Source organism: Syngnathus acus, chromosome 3, assembly GCF_901709675.1.
Source record: "Syngnathus acus chromosome 3, fSynAcu1.2, whole genome shotgun sequence".
NCBI lineage: Eukaryota > Metazoa > Chordata > Actinopteri > Syngnathiformes > Syngnathidae > Syngnathus > Syngnathus acus.
Genome location: NC_051089.1, coordinates 10873273 through 10895803, shown reverse-complemented (window position 1 = coordinate 10895803; position 22531 = coordinate 10873273). Strand labels below are relative to the sequence as shown.

At 42.2% G+C, this 22531-nt stretch overlaps 1 protein-coding gene across 6 annotated transcripts; it reads right to left on the bottom strand.

Annotated features, from left to right (window-relative positions):
- Nucleotides 1–403: 403 nt before the first annotated feature.
- On the bottom strand, nt 404–22036 carry scube2 (signal peptide, CUB domain, EGF-like 2). 6 transcript variants are annotated; one of them, XM_037247890.1, is made up of 23 exons: nt 21765–22036; nt 21290–21409; nt 20176–20301; nt 19132–19266; nt 17176–17301; nt 16950–17066; nt 15182–15271; nt 12467–12583; nt 12205–12327; nt 11719–11835; nt 11408–11530; nt 11016–11132; nt 9749–9838; nt 9509–9631; nt 8595–8762; nt 8046–8249; nt 4948–5118; nt 3926–4093; nt 3647–3808; nt 3373–3570; nt 3033–3185; nt 2806–2885; nt 404–1572 (listed from the first exon to the last, which is right to left on the bottom strand). In XM_037247890.1, exons 1-23 carry the CDS (start codon nt 21850–21852, stop codon nt 1426–1428), a joined length of 3063 nt encoding a protein of 1020 aa, XP_037103785.1. In that variant the 5' UTR covers nt 21853–22036; the 3' UTR covers nt 404–1425. The 6 variants fall into 6 exon arrangements, with proteins under 6 accessions (XP_037103785.1, XP_037103783.1, XP_037103784.1 ...); XM_037247888.1 differs by having other exon boundaries at nt 8046–8252; nt 21765–22035; XM_037247889.1 differs by having other exon boundaries at nt 8046–8252; nt 21290–21406; nt 21765–22035.
- Between the last annotated feature and the right edge of the window lie 495 nt (nt 22037–22531).

Sequence of the window (22531 nt, the reverse complement as noted above, 5' to 3'; positions counted from 1 at the left end):
CACAGGAAGTGATTCTTAGTCCATGTGCTGCACTTGGAAGATCTTTGTTACAGCTTAATGTGTAAATTGATTGTTAAAATTAAAAAATGTGTCTATCATAGAAATCAATGATACCACATGACTTTGACTGAGTGAAGCACATTGAGTTGCATTGTGTATTAACTGTGCTAAATAAATAAAAAAAAGCCTTGTCTTGCCTTTAACGACAATATTTTTATACTAGTCTAGTATAGTCCAGTGACTAAACATTCAAATGTTTTTTTTTATGTTAGTCTTGAAACGCTCACCCAAAAAAGAATGCAAAGCTTTGGCTTATACATCATTTAATACTGCATTTAAAATGTGAATTTGAGCAGATGAAAATCAGTTTTGAAAAAATTATAATAAATGAAGGAAAATACTATAAGGTTTCTATGTTTATTTACAGCGTAGTAGATGTACAAAACCATAAAAATACATGCGTGCACACACACACACACACACACACACACACACACACACACACACACACACACACACACACACACACACATCATTTATGACAGGTGAGTAGCTTCTGTTTTACCAGACTTTTCAATGACTTAACTCATTTTACTGTTACCCATAAACATATGCTCTTAATTGTTTAAAAGAGTTTACAGCTGTCTTTGGTTGTTGGTTTACAAAACAAAACAGTGGAGGAATTGAGATGCCCTATTTTCATTTATTCTCTCTCTCTTTTTGGAATTCAGGATATTTTTAAAGTGATTTTCCATCATGTGGAAACGTCTGAAATATGAGTACTATTTGTGAAACATTTTGTCGCTACGGTATACTTCACCTAAAACTTTTTACATCATGTACAAAACATTCTTAGGGATAATTGCTTTTTGTGGTTCCACTACTTCCTTTGTAGTGCTAAAGTTCCCAAGAACAACATTTGTGCTATCATTGTTTCTGTCATTGTGTATTTCTGTCACTTTTAAAAGTAGCCTATGTTAAAACTACATACACACTCTATTTACAATGTCACTGAGTTTCAGTATGTTTACTTTGCTACTCACTTCTCAACAGAACGGCATCAGCAAAAGTTTCCTAGTGTTATAATGAGCGGATTGAGCAATATTCAATTAGATGAATACAGATAAGATGAAAATACAGAAGGCTCGTCAAACATCATAATGAGACGTATACGTCTAAAAGTAGGTTATACAGTTAATGTAGTCGCTCTGTTTTATACCAACACAAAGTGGCAGAAATGATTCTGATGCTCTATCAAGGACAGAATGTGCCCCCGCTAAAAAGTCCAGTTCAAAAGTCTGCACCCTTCTTTCATTTCTTTTCAGCATTGCTTGCATCGGTTACGTGATCCACCTCAATAGTAAGCATATAACATTGGAACCGGACAAATACTGGGGGCTTCTTTAACTATTCATCAGCACTCCCTTACGGACGGAGGAACCTCAGGACTTTGGAGCGCAGGAAGCGAATGAAGGATTTGGGGAACATTTCTCGGGATTCTTGTGCCGTGTAGTTGAAGAAGTTTTGCGGGTGTGCCAAAACATCGAACAAGGCCTTCATGAGCTTCTTGTCCTAACATAGGATCACAGGGAAAAATCAAAGTTAATGCTGTGTGTGCTCTAGTGACACAAAGAATATGTAGCATTAGATGTATTTCACACAAAAAAAATATACATTTTGGATAATTCTTATAAAGTTATAAAAAGTCAATCAATCAGCGAAAGTTGAGATAACATAAAGTGAGATAATAGAAGAAAGAACCTAAGAAAATTAGTCGCAGGTTAGAAATCACTAGAAACCATTGGTGTCCAATGAGCTCAATGACTCAATTACGAATTTTATCACAACCACTAGGGGATTTATTTGCAAAGAATCCTGGGAATTGTTATGCTATGATGGAATATCAGCTATCAACAGCTTTCGTAATATTTTGACCTACTCACGTCACTAAATGAACATATATTGTCGAATGAATCCTTTCTGATCATAACCTTGCAATTTTTTATTTTATTTGGAAACAGTATTTTGTGTGTTGGCTGCTATTAGATACTTCACGTTGTGGTCAGTGTGTGTATTGTAATATTTCAGCTTCATGAGCGAACAAGAGGCTACTTCATCTTGAATTTGTGGTGGGCCTCTGGAGAAGCTGGCGGTGTGGTGCTGCTCCAAACCAAAACATATTTGTTCTTGTGGCTTGTACGGGAGGGCAGCTACAGTTTGCATGGATGTCTTCATCCTCATGAGAATAAGCACTAAAAAATTGCAAAAGCTAAACTGAAACATGATTTCTATATTATTATTATTATTATTATTATCATTATTATGACTTAAATTCTGACTAATTTTCTTTTCACTTTGCCCAAACCATTGGCACGAGCAGATGCTTCTTGTAGTTCTATCTGTTTCCAAGAGAGGGCAGTGCCCACTTAGACAAACAAACAAACAAACAAACAAACAAACAAACAAACAAACAAAAGAAGTATAGAAAAGTCTCTCGGTTCTCAAACTTAATACTGCCTCACACAAAGTGGAGGTTTTTAATTCCTAAAAAATGTTTTTAACATTTAGTTAGCCACATAAGACTGTGCAGTTTGAACATTAACACTGATTAAATATGTGAAAATGAAACACTGATTTTGTAATAACAATGATTCCATTAAAATTTACTGTATGTGCAAGTAAAAGTAAATATTGTCCCTAAATAAAATGAAATTTAAGTTCTCAAAAAACTAAAAATGTGAATGTACTGTACATAAAAATTCAATACAACTGAACTGTGAGGGGAAAAAATCTTTGTATGTATACCTTGAGAATCTCTTGATGGTTCTCAGATGCATATAACCTCCCGTCCCTTACGATGTCCTCTATCAATTCTTGATAATCCTCTAAAACGAAAAGTCCATTGAGAAAAGTCATAAAGAGCATCAAAGTATAGCAAGAATAATCTACATACATATAGAGTGGGACAAGAAATGCATTATTCTCTCTCTCTCTCCTCTCTCTCTCTCTCTCTCTCTCTCTCACTCTCTCACCATCATATGTAACATAGGGGACCTGGAAGCCTTTCCCGCTGTTCCCTTCATTGGATCGGAACTGAATCCAGAGCCTCTTGGAGCGAGAGGTGAACGCAATGGGACGCTCGTATGTCTGGCACGTTTCGTAGGTGGTCACAGAGTTTAACAGAGCTGTAAAATTCAACCATACGGCACATCAAGCACACATGCACAAGATAAACGCACTGTACACTATCATTCAAATGTCGTCAAGATGATAAAAACACTCTTTTCTGTAGTGTCAAATTTTCCTTCTTATTGTACTAGATTAAACAAAGTTTAAGACATTGTGGGAATAGACTGACACGAAATGGCTCACCGCTTTTTCTCATGACTAAGTAGTCTCCACACTCATCCTCAATTGGCAGGAAGATTTCCGGCACCACAATAAGAATCCTGCGTTTGGGAGGCGGATTGATGGTCCACGTGCACTCCACGTTAGCGGGGTAGTTGCCGGGATAGTTGGGCGACTCGATGTAGCCAGTGAAGTCTCCCAGCTCACCTCCACACTGTCTGTCTGCGAAACGACAAAGTTTGGTCAACTCCTTGGAATTGTTCCTACCGTCCCAATGCTTGATGGTGTACACACATACTTTTGCACTGCATGATGCCAGTGGAGCCATCAAAGTCAGTGGAGGTGTTTCCAGGGCAGGCAGTGCAGTAGTTCTGACCAAAGTCCACCTGAAAGGTGCCGGTCGGGCAGCGGATGCAGCGGTGTGTTGTTGTGTTGTAGTAATGGCCGGGAGAGCACTGAACTACAAAGAAAAGAACACGCATGTTAGTCAATCGAGTTGTATCATTGTCTTCAGAGGTGTCAAATGAAATAAATTGTCTCGCAAATGAGGAAAAGCATAGAATAAGAAGCAACACACCTTTGGTCTCACAGTCTTGAAAGGTGACGGCACCACTGCGCTTGGTGACCAGGTTACCTCCACAAGGGAAGCAGGTGGTACGTCCCACTTCTGGCTGGTACGATCCCAGGGGACACACCAGACAAGGGGTGAAGCCATCTTGGGAGAACTGACCCGGGGAGCACTGACCTGAACACATATACACTTCATAAGTTTAGCATGAACTTATTCCTGTTTTGGATTGATGTGTTGCAATTGCTTCTATGAAAACAAGAGAGCAGACGTTGGCGGGATAATCATGTTTTGTTTCGTTTTTTATCTCCAATCACATCACACGTAGTAGCTGACTAATACAAAGTAGGCGCCTCTGGGAGTATACAGATAAATCTTGTTATTTAGTCTGTCAGGGGAGATGTGGATTTAAGCTATGGCATCACGCCACACGCTGAGTGCGATAACGACTAGCAGGGAGACCAAAACATGGTGGCTCGCCCTCTGCGTTTATTCCCAAAGAAGATAATAAGTTCACCGCAAAACTCGACTTCTTTGGTCTCACACAAAGCAGAGACTTTTTGACAGCGCATCCTTATCGAGGCACCGTCGCATCCTGTGTGGTTTCTCATCATGAACAAGTTTGTTACAAGCTGCCTTTTGTATTGCCCGGTTTTATCGGTTTACTGTAAACTTCCATTCGTTCACATTATCAAGTTGTCGAAATGTTGAATGCACTTCTAGGCCAGAATTCTTATTTTGGGTTCTGTTCGAAAGTACATCATAAGTACTTTCAAGGAAAATGAAAAAAAGAATGTGATTTTCATAACTTTAATTTTACTAATGTGCAGAGCACTTCCAGTGGCGTCTTTTTTTGTTACGGCTATGACTGAGAGAACGAGTATTGTATTAAAATGTGTTCAACAATAACCTTCACCTGTTCACTTTTAATTTTAAAATATTTTTTAATAGCATTAACTCAGCCTGTAAGGACTTGGACTTTGGAGTCAGTTTTCGTTATTCACATTCTTTTACATATTCCACATTTGTACCTCCGCACTCTGAGATGTTTCGAGCTCCGGCCACTTTGGCGACGTCCCTTCCTTCCGGGGCGGGACACACCTCGCAGGACATCTGGCCCTCCTCGTCCTGATATGTACCAGCTGGACACGTCACACACCTCCCTTGCCCGCCATCAAAGTACGTGCCAACACTGCAGCTCACTATTGGACAGGTGGGAAGTGACATTGGTATTTTACACATCCGTGAAGAACCTTGCTAAAAAAAAAAATCTAACTTGTCATGCTTGTGTTTATTTGACAAGGTGAATGTTTTGTCTTGTGGGGGGGGGACACATCCCCTGAATAAAAATAGCCTTGTAATGTGGCATCTTGGTGCTTATGTACCCGAGCTGGTGTCATCACAAAACAAAAACAAATAATTAAAAGAGTCAATGCTAAATGTTGTCTATACTTGTAATTAACACCCATTTAAAAGCCAGATCAGTATGTGGCGTGTCATTAGAGCACCCCCGCCGCAAAAGCCATGAGAGGGCAAGCCAGACAACAAATAAACCAGTTTGCCCTGCGGCCTCACAAATCAAACGGGCCTGACAGCACTGCGGATTTACGCCATAAACGCAGCACTTCAAGTGTGGACCAAGAACATAAAATTAAAGCAAGCCAGACTTCATCAGCACAGCAGTCGCCTTAAACGGAACCTGACGCGTAGGTGACGAAGCCCGTTATCTTTAAATCGCACGCTAATTCCCAACAGATTTTCACATTTTAACACAGCAATGACGAAAGGAACATACGGGATGATAAGTGCGGGTTTATTTGAAAGCAGTCACAGCCTCTGTTTTCCAGCAACAAGTACGTTTTGCTTCTGGTATAACTTTGGGAACTTGATGTTCCAAGGAACCCGGCGCAGTCTCAAAACATTGGGGGAAAATAGCACACTTCAATTATCTCATCCTGACAAGTGACATTGTGGAAAGCCGCTTCAGCATTACAATACATCCTTGACATCCAGTTTAGGTTCCACGTATTGACTAGTAAGAAGATTTAAATAGTCACTGCTTCTAATCAATTTATTTTTGGGTGCATTTGGGATATAAATTGCCCCTAACATCTGTAATTTATCAGGGAAAACAATGACTAAGCGTGAGCCTACACATACAGACGTGAAGTGAACGTATGCATGCTCTCCTTCATATTAGCTAACGTATGATGCAAGACACTTCAGCCCATCCTGTAAACAACTGTCAAGGGCACATAAAAATGTACAAAATAGCGTCGTCGGGCCTTCAAGAGCCGACGCAAACCTGATGCCAAATGCATTCATGTAAAAAGCAGAGAGACAAAAGGGCTGCGGGCCTGGCCACAGCTGCCTCCCACTCCTTGATGGAGCTCGGCTGCTGTGCGTCGCCAAATGACGTTTAATGTCGCCGTAAGCGCCCCAAACACAGAAGCAAATCAAAGAGCGCCTTTCCCTCTTCTTATCTCTCTTAAAGCGCTTAATTAAAGGGACCCTTTGCTTGGGTTCCTCCCATTCAGATTGATGCCTGTAATTAATTTAGGAACCACTGTGTTTTATTCTTAAGAACCCGACTCGAGACGCTCCTTGGTCACAAAGGCATTAATTAATTACGTGTGGTTCAGCAAATTGTTCAATTTTCCCCTTTGAAAGAAAAAAGAAATATATCTATAATTCTCTCAAGAGCGGTTCAATTTTTGGAAGGCCCATTGTTTACTGTGAAAGAGCATGAGGAGCCATCATCGTATTGTCCGAACAGCTTTTATTTGACAGAGGAAAGCAGAAGAGACAGAGTGAGAGTGAAAGAAAGAAAAAACCTTGAAGCCTTTCAAATGCAAAGAGCGCTTCCATAGAGTCCTCCAATTGATGGCCCCAAAGAGGTTTAAAAGACCTTTCACCTCTATTCAAGCCCTCAGTCTTTGCCCACTTGATGACATAGGAAAACACTCGGGTATCACAGTGGTAAGGAGCTGAACCCAATAAAAGGGGTCAGCTTTCTGAATCCCCCCATTCTGCTCGGCCCAATCGCTGCTCGCGCCCATCAGGCCGGGGCCCAAACAGCTGATGCTAATTGATTCCCATGGTGTGGCTGAAGTCACTTCTCTTTAGCAGTTTAGTGGCTGGGGGTCATGCAAAGTGGCCCCAGCTGGGGGGCACTTTGGATGCAGGAGGAGAGCGGGGGGGCGACCAGCAACACTCAAACTGCCAGCTTGAATCAACAGGACTTCCTAAACAACTTAAAACAAACAAGGGGGAGCTCATTTTGTCATTTTTCGATACCGTATGTAATAGTTAACCCTAAACCTTCAAACGACGCCACGGTGATCACAACGAAACCAGCTCAAAGGATGAATGCAAATGAAGACGAGCACAACGAAAGTGAAAGTGCACCTCTACAAATTCACTGGAGGCCGCCTCGTGTTGGAGCGCCTCATCGCTCCGAGTGAGCTTTTCAATGAAAGGCACCAAACTGCGGAGCTAAGCCAAAGTGGAAGGGTGGGGGGGGAGTAGGAGGGGGAAATATAGCTCCTTTAAAGAGCTGGAGGTTAAGAATGCCTTTCACTCACCCCCACTCCACCTCCGCCACCACCTCTTTTCTCCTAAATTACAAGTCCACCCCTGCCATGGCCAATAGACTGCTTAATGTTGACCTGAAAACTTGAGAGCTGCCTAGCTCACAGAGATTAAGTAAACATCAATTATCAGCACCACAAATTAGAAAGTCATTGAAATAAATCGACACCTTTCCCGATAACACAAAGTATATAGGTAGGATTGTCGGGAAGGTGTCTAATACTGCTTTCTATGCGAAGTTTTTCATAAATGTGTTCTCTGCGCACACTCATGGTCAACAATGAGGCACTCTAAAGCATCCATGCCCAGCCTAAAGACATTATTTTTTTCAATTCTTCCTCACCTTTCCCTGCAGTCATACGTTCACAGACAAAAACAAAGCACTCTATCTGCAGTCAGCGGACCATCTGAAGTAAAGTTGTATTTTTTGGCTTATAAACAGGTTGGGCATCTGTTCCCCTTTCAGTCATGATGATGAATTTATAATAAACACAGTCGAAAGTAATTAAGTAGAAAATAAAGTAGAACGCTAACTCACCACACCTCCTGCCCATCAGCACCTGTCCGGCCACGCAGTGTCCTGCCGCTTCCGACGGCTGCGCCAGATTCTTGGCCAGCTCGTAGTCCGAGCCGGCAAAGTGCAGGTGGAACTGCTCCCGGTTGATGGACTTCCTCAGGGTACGGATGGTCTTCCTAAGCCTTTTCTCAGAGCGTCGTCTCACGCAGTTCAGGTCGCAGCCCTCTGCTGAGAGAAGAGCGAGATACCACAACTGTCTCCGGGAGGGGAGGAAAGGTGTCGCTTTTGTGATTGGTGACAACTGATCCCTTTTTGCATGCAAATATGGACATGCATGGAGACAAACACCCTCAGGATACAAACACACTCTTGGACAGGAATAGGTTGTGTCGTTAAACTCCAAACATGAGATGCTTGAGCCCCAAACTAGAGCCCACCACCAGTGCAACACACACAAAACAGGAGATACTTTAACAGACAGCAGTCGAAGGAGGAGACAAGGAAGCAAAGTCGGGCAGGCAGGCAGGCAGGCAGGCAGGCAAGCAGGCAGGCAGGCAGGCAGAGACCAACCTGTTACCTCCTCTAGGTTCACATCCAGTTCAAACTCGGCGGTGATGGACGAGCCGTCCTCTTCGCCCGCTTTCCTGCCGTGGCGGCTGCGCCCTCGGTGCGCCGACGAGGTGCAGCGCAAGCTCACGTAGCTGAACTGAACGTTCTCGGTGAAGAGAAACCTGCTGTCTGTAGACAGTGGGAGAGCACGGCCCCATCAATTGGCAGACAATCAATAAACGGGATACAAATTGAGGCGGAATGGGACGTCCTCGTCGCCATTATGTCACAACGCTCGGATAGGTTTAGTGGCACACAGAAGCCCTCTGCAAGAACTCAAATATTCATACCACGTGTTTTTAACGGCCTGGGCTCAGAGTGGCTTGTAAAGAAGTCTTGCGCTAATTCCACCCTCGCTTGTTAGTGGCTACGCAGAGACCGTCAGGACAAATCAAACCACATCACTTGGCCCACAAATTTCCTTCACATATGCCTCTGCTTTTCGGCTTTGTTTTGAAGCAGCCCGTGTGCTTGCTTGATCTTCTTTATAGAGGGAAGCTCACAAATGTTCTGACTTCTTGGTAGAACCAAATGTCTTTTGAAGCAACAAAGCTCTGAGTTGTTGTCATTTTAGCCGTCATATTTTATTTCACGGGGAGTCATTCGTATATACATATATTTTGTATTTTGGTTTATAGGAGATTTAGGCTGTTTGTTTGATTATTTGTAGGATACAAAATAGTGTGCACACAAGGTGCACAATGACTGCATCCCATTTTTTTACTCATGATTATCACTCTTTTTTTTGTCCGCTCATAATTTTGGAGGAATCCTGAATTTCTCCAGCCCCACTTTTGAAGGGCCAATTAGGTTACCAAAAGTCCTTCCTTGCCCAAGTTGAGTGCACTTGTGTTGTATTGTTGCACCGTGTGTACCTGAGCGTGCTGAGTTCAAGCTCTCCCTGAGTCGCTCCTGACTTCTTTTTAAGTTGCACTTGGTTGTGCCCGACTTGAATGTCGCTGTGGTCTTAATGCGAGGCACGCCGAACATCTCTGGAGCTACGGGGAGGGGGGCAAAAAAGAAACTCTTGTCATTTTGATCAAAGTAAACATCCAGTGAAAACACCCAAAGCCTGACAATCTTTGAATCGCCCACCGCCTGTGTTTTGTACTTGCCGAAGCATTGCAAGCCACTGTTGTTCTTTTGTGCGTCAGCCAAGCAGGGCAGGGGCATTCCACAGGTCACGGTGTAGGAATCCTCCGTCCCTGAAAAACACACACAAGAGGCCGCGGCACACACAAAAGTTAGGGCCACAAAGGCAAGTGAGCAGCATGTAGGAACACGATGCGTCTGTCTGCGGAAGGATGTTGACGTCTATTTGCACAGCGGATCCCACGCCGGGTTAATGTTTAAATCATGTTTTATAACAACACGACACCATTGAGGTCTTGTTCGCATTCTTGACTGCGGCAGCATGTCATTAAAATGAGGTTTCATTAAATGTACCAGACTTGTGGTGTTTATTATGATTTTCAAGCAGAAAAGCGTCGACGTGTACAGATTCGGTTATCTTGTGATTTGCTATCCTTGATATCTAGCTAATGGGCCATGCACTAGTATACTCTTGGTCCACACTAGTAGCACCACAGTGCATCTTCTAGAAACTCTTTCCAGAAAAGTGGAAACTGTAGATGTTGCAGGTGGAGCTTTTCACTTCCTGTCCATGCCAGGTGTCCCAATTCTTTTGTCCACATTGTGCGGTTAAATGTTTTTTTAGAGTGCAGCTTAGCCTCCCAGTTAACTTGAATGAATCAGTCAAAAGCAGGGTTGTGGATTTTGTGTGTGTATGCGTGCATGCGTGCGTGTGTGTGATCTTACATTTGTGGCATTATTAAAGGCTGTAGTGTGGTGGTGAATGGAAGAATGAGAAATCCTTTTGAACGGCATACAATATGAAACAGATGCAGGAAGTGTTGCGTGGGCTACAAAGGTTAAGCCATCAAGGGTGGCACTGAAGTCAAAAATTGGCATTTGAGTGCCTTTAGAAGCAGACATGTTTTTGTTTCAAGAAATTGGTCACAGCTTAGCAGTCATTACAGAATTGCAAGAGATTTTTTGTATAACACACACATATACAAGATGAAATTTCAAAAGATCTATGCATGCATGTAAGTTGTAACATACGTAATTGTGCCAAACCGCCATAAATGGAAACAAGTGATCTCAGAAAAAGTGTACCTACCATTGACGGTAGAGTTGGATGATTCAAATTAAATGATGATTTCAGTCTATTTTTTTTAACATAAGACAATAAATGTATTAAAAAAAGAAATCTGAGATTTTGGTGCTTGAATTTTTCTCCAATTCTGGAATGACCATTATACGAATAGCAGTGAAGAAAATGTGACCTCTTTACAAAGCGGTGGGCCTGATCCAACTCACCACTGCTGATATGAACTTGTGACTGGCACGTCAGGAAGCAGCGGTCCCCTCCCTCCTGCTTGCTACAGTTCAAAGTGGGCTTGGAGGCAGCTTTCACAGGTGGTAAACCCTCTGCCTCTAGATAGAAACCACAATAAAACTCCAAGGTAAAAGAGGACAAGGGGGCAAAGAGGAAGAGGAACCCAATTTCTGGACAGCGTCAGCAGCATGGCTCTGATTATTTTACAACCGCACATGAGAAACTGAGCGAGGGCGAACACAAGAGAAAAGAGAGCAGAATTCAAAGTATCTCCTGTTTTTGTCCCACACTCCCTCGGTCTTCCAAAAGTGTCATACCTACTTTGATTTGGTTAAAAATAGCAGCTTATCATGCAGAGGAGGCATTGACTCACCAATACAGTCCTTTTTGTTCCAGTGGAGCTTGTAGCCAGGGTTGCAGGAGCATTCAAACCCACCCTGGGTGTTCTCGCAACCCTGCTCACAACCGCCATTGTTCACGCTGCATTCATTGATATCTAAGAGGAAAGAGTGGAAGTAAGCTCAAATTGAGAGTTGCACAGAATATTTTGCATCCAACCGTTTAAAGATTTACAATTTAAGATCCCTTTGAGGGTCATTGTGCATTTCAGCGTACAATATCGCAAACATTTTGCGAATAGTGACTGTTCCCCTGCACGTTGACGTGCACCCAGCCTAATCTCACCTCCGCAGTGGGCCAGTCCGTACATGGTGTAGCCTTTGTTGCACAGACACTGGAAGCTACCGAGGGAGTTGACGCACGTGTGATCACACGTCCGCTCAAAGAAACACTCGTCTATATCTGTAATCATAAACCAATCACATGACATAAAAGCAGGGAACTGTTCATGAGGAGGGATTTCCCATCCGCGCAGACAAACAGGTGCATTCGAGTGAATGCTCAAATGGCTTTGGCGATAATTACAAGGGAGAAGAAAGTCAGATTTTACTGAGAGGCTGTGCAGTCTGGCATTACATGACACATCATAAACGTGCTGGGATGTAAAAGGTGATTTCGATTGCATCCTAACACAGAACGTGATAGAGAATGAAAGTGATAAGTGTTGTCTTACTTCAAAATGACTTCATCAGTCTGAATAGCATTGTATACTGCTGATATGTATTTTTTTCCCACACAAAGCAGCAAGGTGCAGCAAGGTGCAGGTGGTACCTTGACACGAGCGTTCATCAGTCAGCAGCTTGAAGCCTTTCCTGCAGTTGCACTCAAAGCTGCCGATGGTGTTCCTGCAGAAGTGATCACAGCCGCCATTTTGAAGCTCACACTCGTCGATGTCTGCCGACAAAAGTGGATGCAAAGCATTTGAGCATTTATTCCACAATCTTGAAGCTCACATGGCTTGTCCTAAGATCACACCATCTCAGCAAGATGACAAGAGTGGCAGCTGCGTGGCTGATCTGAGAGGCGGACAGACCTTTGCACGTTTTAGCATCCGGCTGCAGTGTGAAGCCAACGGGGCAACTGCAGCGAACGCCCGTCGATGTGTCTTTACAAGTGCAGTCGCAGCCGCCGTTGTTGACTGCGCAGGTCTCTGCAAGGACGACACATAAGATGCAAATGTATGGAAAAGATGAAATCCCGTAATAGACGCAACAGGTTTGATGATGGACAAGATGTGAGTATCCAAACAACAGTGGAAAGTTTTCCTATTTGTATTTATCAGTATGTAAGTTATTGTGCATGTGTTTTGTTGTACCCTGGATTCCATGACGAAGATTTTGATTCATGTTAACACTTCCATTCCAATTACTTTTCTACATTTAGTAGACTGGTTTCTTTGTTGATGACTATATCTTCTAACTTTCTTTCATTTTGACTTTTTTTTCTACTGCTGGTCATAATGGAGAGGCAAAATCACATGGAAAGCTTTTTGAGCATTTATTCCATATCCTTGAAATCCAGTTTAAGTTGAAGTAAAAGTTTGCGCTTTTTCCTCACTTATAAGACAATTTAACAAACTAGTAGGAACACAGTGTTACTAGTAAGGGCAAAACGGGGCACACTTCAAAATATGTGACTACGAGTGACATTCTAAATACTACTACTTAGTACGTACTTATTAGTATTGCACAAAAATCAACTAGTGCCTGCTTTTCCCTCTCTGGTAACACGTAGATGTTCTACTTGTATTTTAAAGTTGTCCTACTAATGAGGACACGGCGTGTACTGGTACATGGACCTTACATCATTTGAATATTTACCATTTTTTCCGGACTAAAAGCCGTTACTTTTTGCACAAGCGTTGAACCCTGCAGTTTATAGTCCAGTTTGCCTTATCTATGGATTTTTCATGGTTTTGATGATATTGTATAGTTTGTGGATATTCTCTTATATATGGAAATTAAGCATTAAAACATCTGCGCCTTATCGTCTAGTGCTCCCCGAATTTGCAGCTTATGTTTGGGTGCGGTTTATGGTCCAGAAATTACGGTACTCATACTGCATTATAATTCACAGCACTAGTAGAAAATTGCAAACATGCTCAAATTTGGTCCATGAATCTTAATATTGTACTAGTAGGCCAAATTTGGTATTCACCAGCATTGAAAAAAACAACAACTAGTAATTACCTAGACATTTTACTAGTGCACTTAGTTGTATTACTAGTGAGGATTAAGTGTATACCAGTACATAAAACTGAAGCTGGATATTAAGAATATAGAATAGATGCTCAAACGGCTTTCCAGGATAGCACTGTGGTTGTGGTTGACTAAAATGTTCATGTTACGCATTGTCAATGATCTTTGGAACCACTCGAAGTTGTCCTCGCAAAGAACACATTGTAGAGTCAGTGGACATAACATTAGGCATACCAGCGCAATCTGATAAGATTCAATGAGCTACAGAATGGTGAAAAAAAATCTGCCTTTACAAAGACAACCAAAAATGTATCCCGCCGGGTAATCTCCAAATAAGTCAATGTGACTGAGCGATTGAACAGTACTTACCAAATGTATTGTACTGGATTAATAATTGTATACATGGTACACGGTTTAAAAACGTATAAATTCACTCTTCGCATAGTACTAGAGGGAACCCGTACCACTAGGAGTAACACACTTTAAAAATCATGTGAATTATTATTTTGAGTGTCATGTTAATGACTCAAGGATTTAATTCATACGCACATGCTGGTTGTTATATGCCCTAATTTTTGTGTGATTTATTTTTTCCCCATCAAAATCTTGTCCCGGTATTCATACAACTGCTTGGTTTTACAAACAAACAAAAATAAAGTGCCACTCGTCCATTCATCTCCCAGAATTGATGCGCATTCATACGAAGCATTTGGTAAAGTACGTAAAAATGCAATCGCAAGAACCGAGGTTCTACTGTGCAGTATGACGGATTTCAACTATACGAACACAGGTGTCAAACTTAAGACTCGGGGGCCAGACCCGGCCATCCACATTTCCCATGGCCCACTAAAGCAAATCATATGTGTCCACTTCATATTTCTTTCTAAAAGCTGTACCAAAATTGCAAATTGTCTTTTGTTTATTTTGTGATATTGCATTTTTTTTATTTCTAAACCAGTTATGCATCAATTTGTTGTGTGTATACAGTATATATATATAATAATTCAGTGAGGCGATTATTCATTTATATGGTTTCAGTCGCAACAGCCCTCTAAAGGAAACCATAACTACAATGTGACCGGCAAAGCCCCCGACTTAGAGTGAGCAACAGCTACTAATTAAATGATTATTTGACAATAAACTCCGGATAGGGGGCATTTAATGAAGTGCTGCCGTTGGTTGATTTACAGTTGCTTATGAACTTGAAAGAGCTCATATGGCAGCCACACATTTAGCAAAGTTTTATGACTAACATGTAAGGAGTGACCTGAAAATCTGTCAAATCCAAAGTGTCGAGACAAGGCTTTCACACTCGAGCCTTCCCAAATGGAAGGAAAATGTGAAATGTACCACACTGTCACAAGTGCATATTTTTCAGGGGAGAAGCAGTGGGCGAGACGGTGAGTGTGCAGTCATTTCACAGTTTGCTCAAAAGGCTGAGGAATGCTCTGGTTTACTAGACATTTCGCCTCTTCAACGCCCAGCACTTCCTGGCAGCTCCGCATGCCATCGCACAAGCCAATGGACTGACGTTCAGACTGCTATATTACCCATCAGAAGCCTCCGCTTGACCCGTTTGTCCACCTCGGCGAAGGACGTGGCGTTGTGGTCCGACGACTCTGTGGTGGCCTCGTCTCGCTCTGCGACACAAAGCTCAAAGCTTAGGGCACACAGTCACTCGTCACACATACTGCTTGGGCATAAAAAAGCAAGTCACGATGAGCACTAATTGCCATTCCACTCACACTGCAAACATGGACTATGGATTGGAAAAGTCTACACACCCCTGTTGCCAGGCTTTTGTGAAAGAAATGTGGTTACATCCTCATAACTGTGGCAGGTAGTTGTGTTCCGATTCAACCCATCATATTTACGATTATGCTACTATTATTATGCTTTACATATACACACACACACACGCACACACACACTATAACAACACTGATGTCCGTGTTCATCACCCAGCATGTTTACACTTGCACTTTTTGGCTCTGTGTGTGCCGCTATCTCAGCACAGCGGGAGACCCAATTTGGAAACAAGTCTGCAAAGATGTATGCTTGGACCTCACACACACACACACACACACACACACACACACACACACACACACACACACACACACACACACACGCACGCATGCACACACACACATAGTACACGCATAACAGCCGCCACGGTGGAGCAAAGATATCAGCTGATATCTGCAGCCTGATCCTTATCCTTCATGGTCCACTCAGAGAGCTTTTCCCCGCTACCATGTTTTCATTCATTCATCAAAATAAGCTCTGCCTGACTAAAGAAACAAAGTTTGAAACTAAGCTGGCCCCCAGCCTGTGCCTTCGTCGACTTGCGGTAGAGTTTTCGTTCTATTTTGACAGGAAATATGACAAAACATACTAAAAACTATTTTAACAAGCAGTTTTGCCCTGTTACTTCTCCCCTGTGTAGGTCTGAGGTTGGAAAAGCTCCTTAGCCCCACTCGCAATATCTGTTTTTATAGCTGCACCATTCCACCAAATGGAAATGTTCTGGATGCCTTTTGTACAACTTCATACACATTTACCCAAAATAAATGTTGACATATTTGGTATCTTTGGAAAGTACTGTCTGTAATATCCAAAGAAAATCTACTCATTTGCATCTACATAGTCTGCATAGCATGAATTCACACTTTCAAGGAGGTCTGCGCGCTTTTTATAGCTTAAACGCCGACTTTAATGAAGTATTCATCTTTAGGGAGTCGTGTAGAAATTACAGCTTTGATGGTTTGTCGGCTCTTGGTTAAGTTTAGTTCACTGAAATATTCTAAACTTTAACCGCAGAAGGTTGTTATGACTTTTCTTTTAATATGCTGATTTTAAGTTTAAAACAAATGACCAGCATTGTTACGTTTGTCAAGGCAGATTTTTCAACAGCTTTTGTATTGGATAGAAGACTTTAGAAGAGGCAAGTGGTCAAAGTTATAGGTGGTATATAGTATAATGCAGTGTACTTGAAAACATAATTCTAATTCCTTATTCTAAGTTGTGGGGATCATATTAAACATTGGAACACTAAGGATCAAACTGTAGACACTTGGAAAGCCTTCTGAGCATTGATTAGCTATCCTTGACATCGTACTTAAGGCCCATGTACTGGTATAGTCTACAGTACAAAAGAGCTGCTTTGATTGGTCATGATTGAAGTCAGCTCTAACCACTCCTCCAGGTATGTGAGCGAGAACGTGGGTGTGTGTGTGCATGTGTGTGTGTGTGTGTGTGTGTGTGTGTGTGTGTGCATGACATACCCAAACATGAACATAAGGCTAAAAGACTTACCAACACAAGACCTCCTGTCAGGCTGCATGGTGTACCTGACGTGACATTTGCATATGGGGCCATTATCTGTGTCCTCACAGGTGTGCTGGCATCCCCCGTTGCCATGGTTACACGTCACTACGGGGTTCAACAAAAGCAACTATGAGCCACACAGTCAACGATTTGAAGCCCTGTAACGTTTTTACGTGTGTGTGTGTTTGTGGTGTAGCGAAAGCTTCACACGTACAGATGCAACCTTGCTGGTTGCGCGCCAGCTCGAACCCCGGGCGACACTCACAGGCCACGCCCCCCTTGGGTGTCTCTTTGCAGATGTGGGCGCAGCCGTGCTCCTTATTCATACAGTTGAGGCCCTCTGGGATGCACAGAGGAACACAATGAGACTCTCGAGATCCTACAGTGAGCGAGCAGCTCCACACACAAGGCACTCATACTGAGAAATTAGCACGGGTCTGAATGTTCTCACGTTTTGGAAATATCCAAAAGCATTAGCTGGCATGTTATTTTAAACTAAGAAAATACAGTGGTGATGCCTTAAACTAGATGTGTAGATCGTATTGTGATGCAAATCATCTTTTCCCATTGAAATGAATGGACATGACATTAATCAGTTCCTGTCAAAAGTTCAACAAATAATTCTTATGTGTAATAAAGAGATAAAGTAGCACTCCAAAATTATACTTATGTCTAATTTATATAAACATATTCATTAAAAGAAATTCAACACTTGCACACTTTGGCCACCTGAGGGCAGTATACAACCAGCAGACGAATATAAGCGCAAATATGGATCCCACTTGAAGTCGAAGTCATGCCTCTTAATAGTAGCCAATCATATTGCACACCCTTAAAATGCTGAGAACAACCTTATTTAGGTTAAAAATTGGACCGACCCAAGACGGGTTAATTTGACCCAACTTCCTGGGTCAGTCCAATATTTACCCTAGATAACATTGTTTTTAACTCAACATTTTAAGGGTGTGCAATATGATTGGCTACTCAACAATATGATTGGCTACTCAGTTTTAAGGGTGCAGCCGGGCGTCTCTTGCAATCAAGCGAAATTCATAGTAACGCTTCATTGCGACGTCTTAACTCTTCTTTCAGCTCATCAGTACAGCACTAATATAAGTGACTCTATGCAGAGGATAAAGAACATATGACTGGGAATACTGTCTGTCTCCATGTTGTGGTCATTGTGGTCTATTATACTGTAGAGGCAAATTAGTGTGAGTATTTAGTTAAAGGACTGAAGGCTTTTGTCAATGTATGGTTGGACAGTAAAATTACTCGTGATGAATTGTTTAATATTTGCCAAACTGCTGCTTAGTGTAAAGTGTGTTGAGTTGCATTCACTGCCACTGTAAAGGGTGAATAAGCCATTCCAGAGGACACAGTCAAACGGTCCTTGCGTGCGCTACCGGGCTCCCTTGATGCTTTCAGCTGGAAAATGAGGTATGGAGAATTTGTAAAGATGGGTCACAGCTGAGCGGCCAGGTCCTCGGGATTTAAAAGGCCTGTCGGGACCCGATGGAGTGGAGAGCACAAAGGCGCTCCAGTGTGATGTGTAACACAGAGCACACAGAGGCGAGTGTTGCACATATTAACTTGTTTTGTGATGCAGACATCCTTTTTCCCACAGCGTGTTGCCGCTGTGGATGAAAAGCGAAGGAGATGGAAGCCAGCTTGAAGCTGTCAGGCCGCATTGAACCCCCGAAGCTTCCAATGTGTATGTGAATTTGTTACTCAGAAGGGGACACAAGCATACTGAAATCTCACTTCAAAGTTTGAATGCTGACGGAAGTGCATGTGTGTACCGAAAGTCATTTAATGATCGTTTATTCAATAAACTTGATATAAATAACTTGTGTTTTGGTCCCTTGATGCTCACAAAGGCAACCATCTGACTGTTTTACAAATGTCTTTTAGCAGTTTTTATCTTTGCAAAAGAGATCAAAATTGGCAAATTGGCAGTTGATTTCGGTGGGGAATGCCTGAATATCATTATCTTTGCCTTACGCTGTGACATATGAAAAACAACAGCAACAACAACAACAACAATCAACAATTTTTGATCTGTTTCAGCCGATTTAAAGTATTTAATTTGAATATATTGAATATATCAATTTTAAAAATATGAAAGATATGGAGTAAGTGTTCAATTTGCCTCGTGTTGCACACTCACCAACAGAGCGGTGGATGCACGTGTGCTGGTTGTCACTGAGGAAGAAGCCATCCTTGCAGCGGCACTCGTAGCTGCCCATGGTGTTGACACAAGTGTGCTGGCAGCCGCCGTTGTTGAACTTACATTCGTCCACATCTGAAATTCAAAGTCAGAGCCATTCATGGGTGTCTGCAAACCACGAACCGGGCAGACATTTGTGGCTCGTCAACCGTTGTTTTAGCTGCCCACGGTGCATAAAAACTAAAATGAAAATTTGGCGCCACCAATATGCAGTAGAAATAAAAAGAAAGTGTACACACCCCTATAGAAATGCAGATCAAGTTACATCATTTCAAAGCTGCATCCACCATTTACCTACAACTGTCAAATTTACAAGACATTTTCCAGGGACTTTTCCAGGAGGGAATAAAAAAAAATAAACAACAAATGTAATGTGATTGCAAAAGTGTGCACACCCCCTTATAACAGGAAGTATGACTGGGATCAGAATCAACCAGAATCCCATTACAACTCATCTTAAATGTCAGTGAGCATAAAGTGCCTCTGGATAACCCCAAATAATGTTCAGTTGTTTTAGTAGACTTTTCCTGATTTTTTTTCCCGCATATGTATTTTGAATTTTTGAAATTTTTTATGTACATGAATAAATTATTAATTAAATTAAGGTGGAAAAATGTCAACCCTGGCATTGTTTAACGTTTCTATATGCAGCCCATTGGTATAAAAAATCTGGACACACCCTGGTTTAGATTCATTGGTTCAACTCAATCAACAAATGCAAATCCAGAACATCATTGTTTTGTTGAATACCCCAAACATACGGTTTTTCACCCCCTCTAGCTCATTTCATTTCAGACATAAATATTTATCTGACTTTTGAGACAGCGCATGAACAAAACCAAAACTATTTGTATTAGGTTACATTTTCTCTCTGAGTGTGAGTTTGAAAGCAAGAAAAGAACTCCAGCCTCAGTGTGAGAAAGCTCGCACAGAGCCAACACAAATGTGATGTGTGCCATCAAAATCGCCCCCAGCTGATCTTACCTAAACAGTTGTGACCATCGTGGGCCAAATTGAAGCCGTCGTAGCAAGTGCAGCGATAATTTCCAGGTATATTGTTGCATTCGTGTACACAGCCGCCATTGTACTCCAAGTCGCATTCATCAATGTCTGGAGAGTAAGCAGCACATAAATCATTGAGGTTGAGCAACAGGGGTACAAGCTAATGATGCTTTGCTATGAAGGGCCGTCAGGGACAAACTGTAATTCCCCAACTCGTGTACACAACTGAAAAGCTCACCCCTAATTGAAACACCCACATCCACACTACTGTAACACTTCCTCAAACACTACTGAAGCGCTCTCACACACAATCCTAAATGGCTCTCACACAGACAATTAAAATGATCTCATACAAGCTACTGAAATGGGCTCACGCACACAACTAAACGAAATGAACCACTGAGATATTTTTTTGCCAACACACACACAACTGAAATACACGCACACAATTTGCTCTTACATAAATGGTCCCATGACACAACCGAAGTGTTCTCACACTGATAACTGAAATGATCTCCCGCACACTACTGACATTCTATTGCTCATAGATACTACTGAATTGCTCTCTCACACATTACCGTAATCCACTCACGCATACCACTGAAACATCTCACACACTGCTGAAATGCTCTCATGCACATTCTGAAAGACTAATTCCACCATTGAAACGCTGTCATGCAGACTCCTGAAACACTGTCACCCCACAACAAACTTTCCACACACACTACTGAAACACTCTCATACACACCAGTGAGAGGCTCTAACACTAGCGAAATTCCCTCAAACACAAAACATTTTCACTACTGAAATTCTCATGCGCACTTTTAAACACACCACTGAAACAATTTACAGTAGGAAAACACTCTCATCCCTCTAAAGAATTTCACTCAAATTCACTCATATACACTAGTGAACCACTCTCATACACACTGCTGAAATGCTCCCTAGATATTTTCCACTTGAAATAGACTTAAAAAACGCTTATATAGGCTACACACTACTACTGTATTTTTTGAGTGTTTGAGTAGTACGTGTAAGAGGTCAACCTGACGCCCCCCCGCCCCCATAGTGATATGATGCTACGTGCACACATTACCTTCACAGTGTTGGCCGTCTCCTTTAAAGCCTGCTTTGCATGTGCACTTGTATGAGCTCTGAGTCGTCTGACAAATAGCATCTATGTGACAGCCATCACTGCCCTCTGCACATGGGTCTGCTTGGAATATCATACATACAGCACAGTCAATACGGATTTCAACAAGCATTGCCAGCCGCTGGATGCAAATACGGGGGGGGGGGGGGGGGGAGTATTGGCAAAGTAATCAGGTAAAAATACATGCATTAGAGAAAACGATATATACACATTAGCTTTGCATTCATAAAGTAAACATGGGCAAAGAGGAAAGAAGAGCGCACTCTTGAAAGCGTGCGTAAAGAAGCCGTCTCAAACACACGCACAAATATAAACACGCGTTCACATACGCGTGTGCGCGCGAGCACAGACACGCACACACATACATATACATATGCACACGCGCACGCACGGACACACACGCACGCCATAGTCCCACCTCGAATCTCTGGAAGCGCAGCACTTTGGCGACTATTTAACAAGAGCAAAAACAAACAAAAGTCCCTTGTAGCCCAAATAGCTCCCATGGTGATACGATCCAAGTTTAGAGGTCTGCTCAAAAGGACGCGTACGCACTGGAGTCGTGACCGAGCGTCCGCCTCATTTTCATTCTAGCCTGTCAATCTGCCTCACAAGGGCCTTTTGAAAAGAGAAAGGAGTGAGTAATAGTGAATGTGTGGGTCTGCCTCTGTCTGCGCGTGCGCGTGCGTGTATGTATACCCGAGGGAGCGAGAATGAGGGCGTGCGCGTGTGCGCGTACATGGGAGTGAGGAGAGAGAGGGAAAGGCTTTTGAAGCGGTGCAGAGTCAAGGTGAAGTATTAACTTGTACATTACCGGAAATAGTTTACACAAAATAAAAGCTATAAGTGCACGTTCAGCAAAAATGCTTTTAGTTATGAAAATAATCAATCCACTGTCGGACGTGTGTGTTGTGCCACTTGATAGGATTTGCCTTTGAAAAGCTCCGCAAACGTTTAATATGCTCACTGCTTTGTCAAATCAGCAATAATAAACTACGAAACTAAAAAAGCAAACATTTAGTGTTAGTGTAGCTAACACAGTAGCTTTCCACTGGCTAGCAGGTTGTTTGCTAATTTAGCTGCAAACATAAATATGGCAATAACGCTGACCTCACGACGCGGTTACTTAGCAACCGTTTTGTCACTCAACCGGAAACTTTAAGCAGTCACAATAAAAAGCCATAC

Bases quoted from the DNA above. Each gene is read 5' to 3' on its own strand.
- scube2 (XM_037247888.1), bottom strand. From the start codon at position 21,852: ATGGGAGCTATTTGGGCTACAAGGGACTTTTGTTTGTTTTTGCTCTTG. The intron at 12,328-12,466 runs GTCTGTCCGCCT...TTTTGTCGGCAG, and splicing joins GGATGCTAAAACGTGCAAAG to ACATCGACGAGTGTGAGCTT. The intron at 9,839-11,015 runs GTGAGTTGGATC...TGTGTTTTTCAG, and splicing joins ACAAGTTCATATCAGCAGTG to GGACGGAGGATTCCTACACC.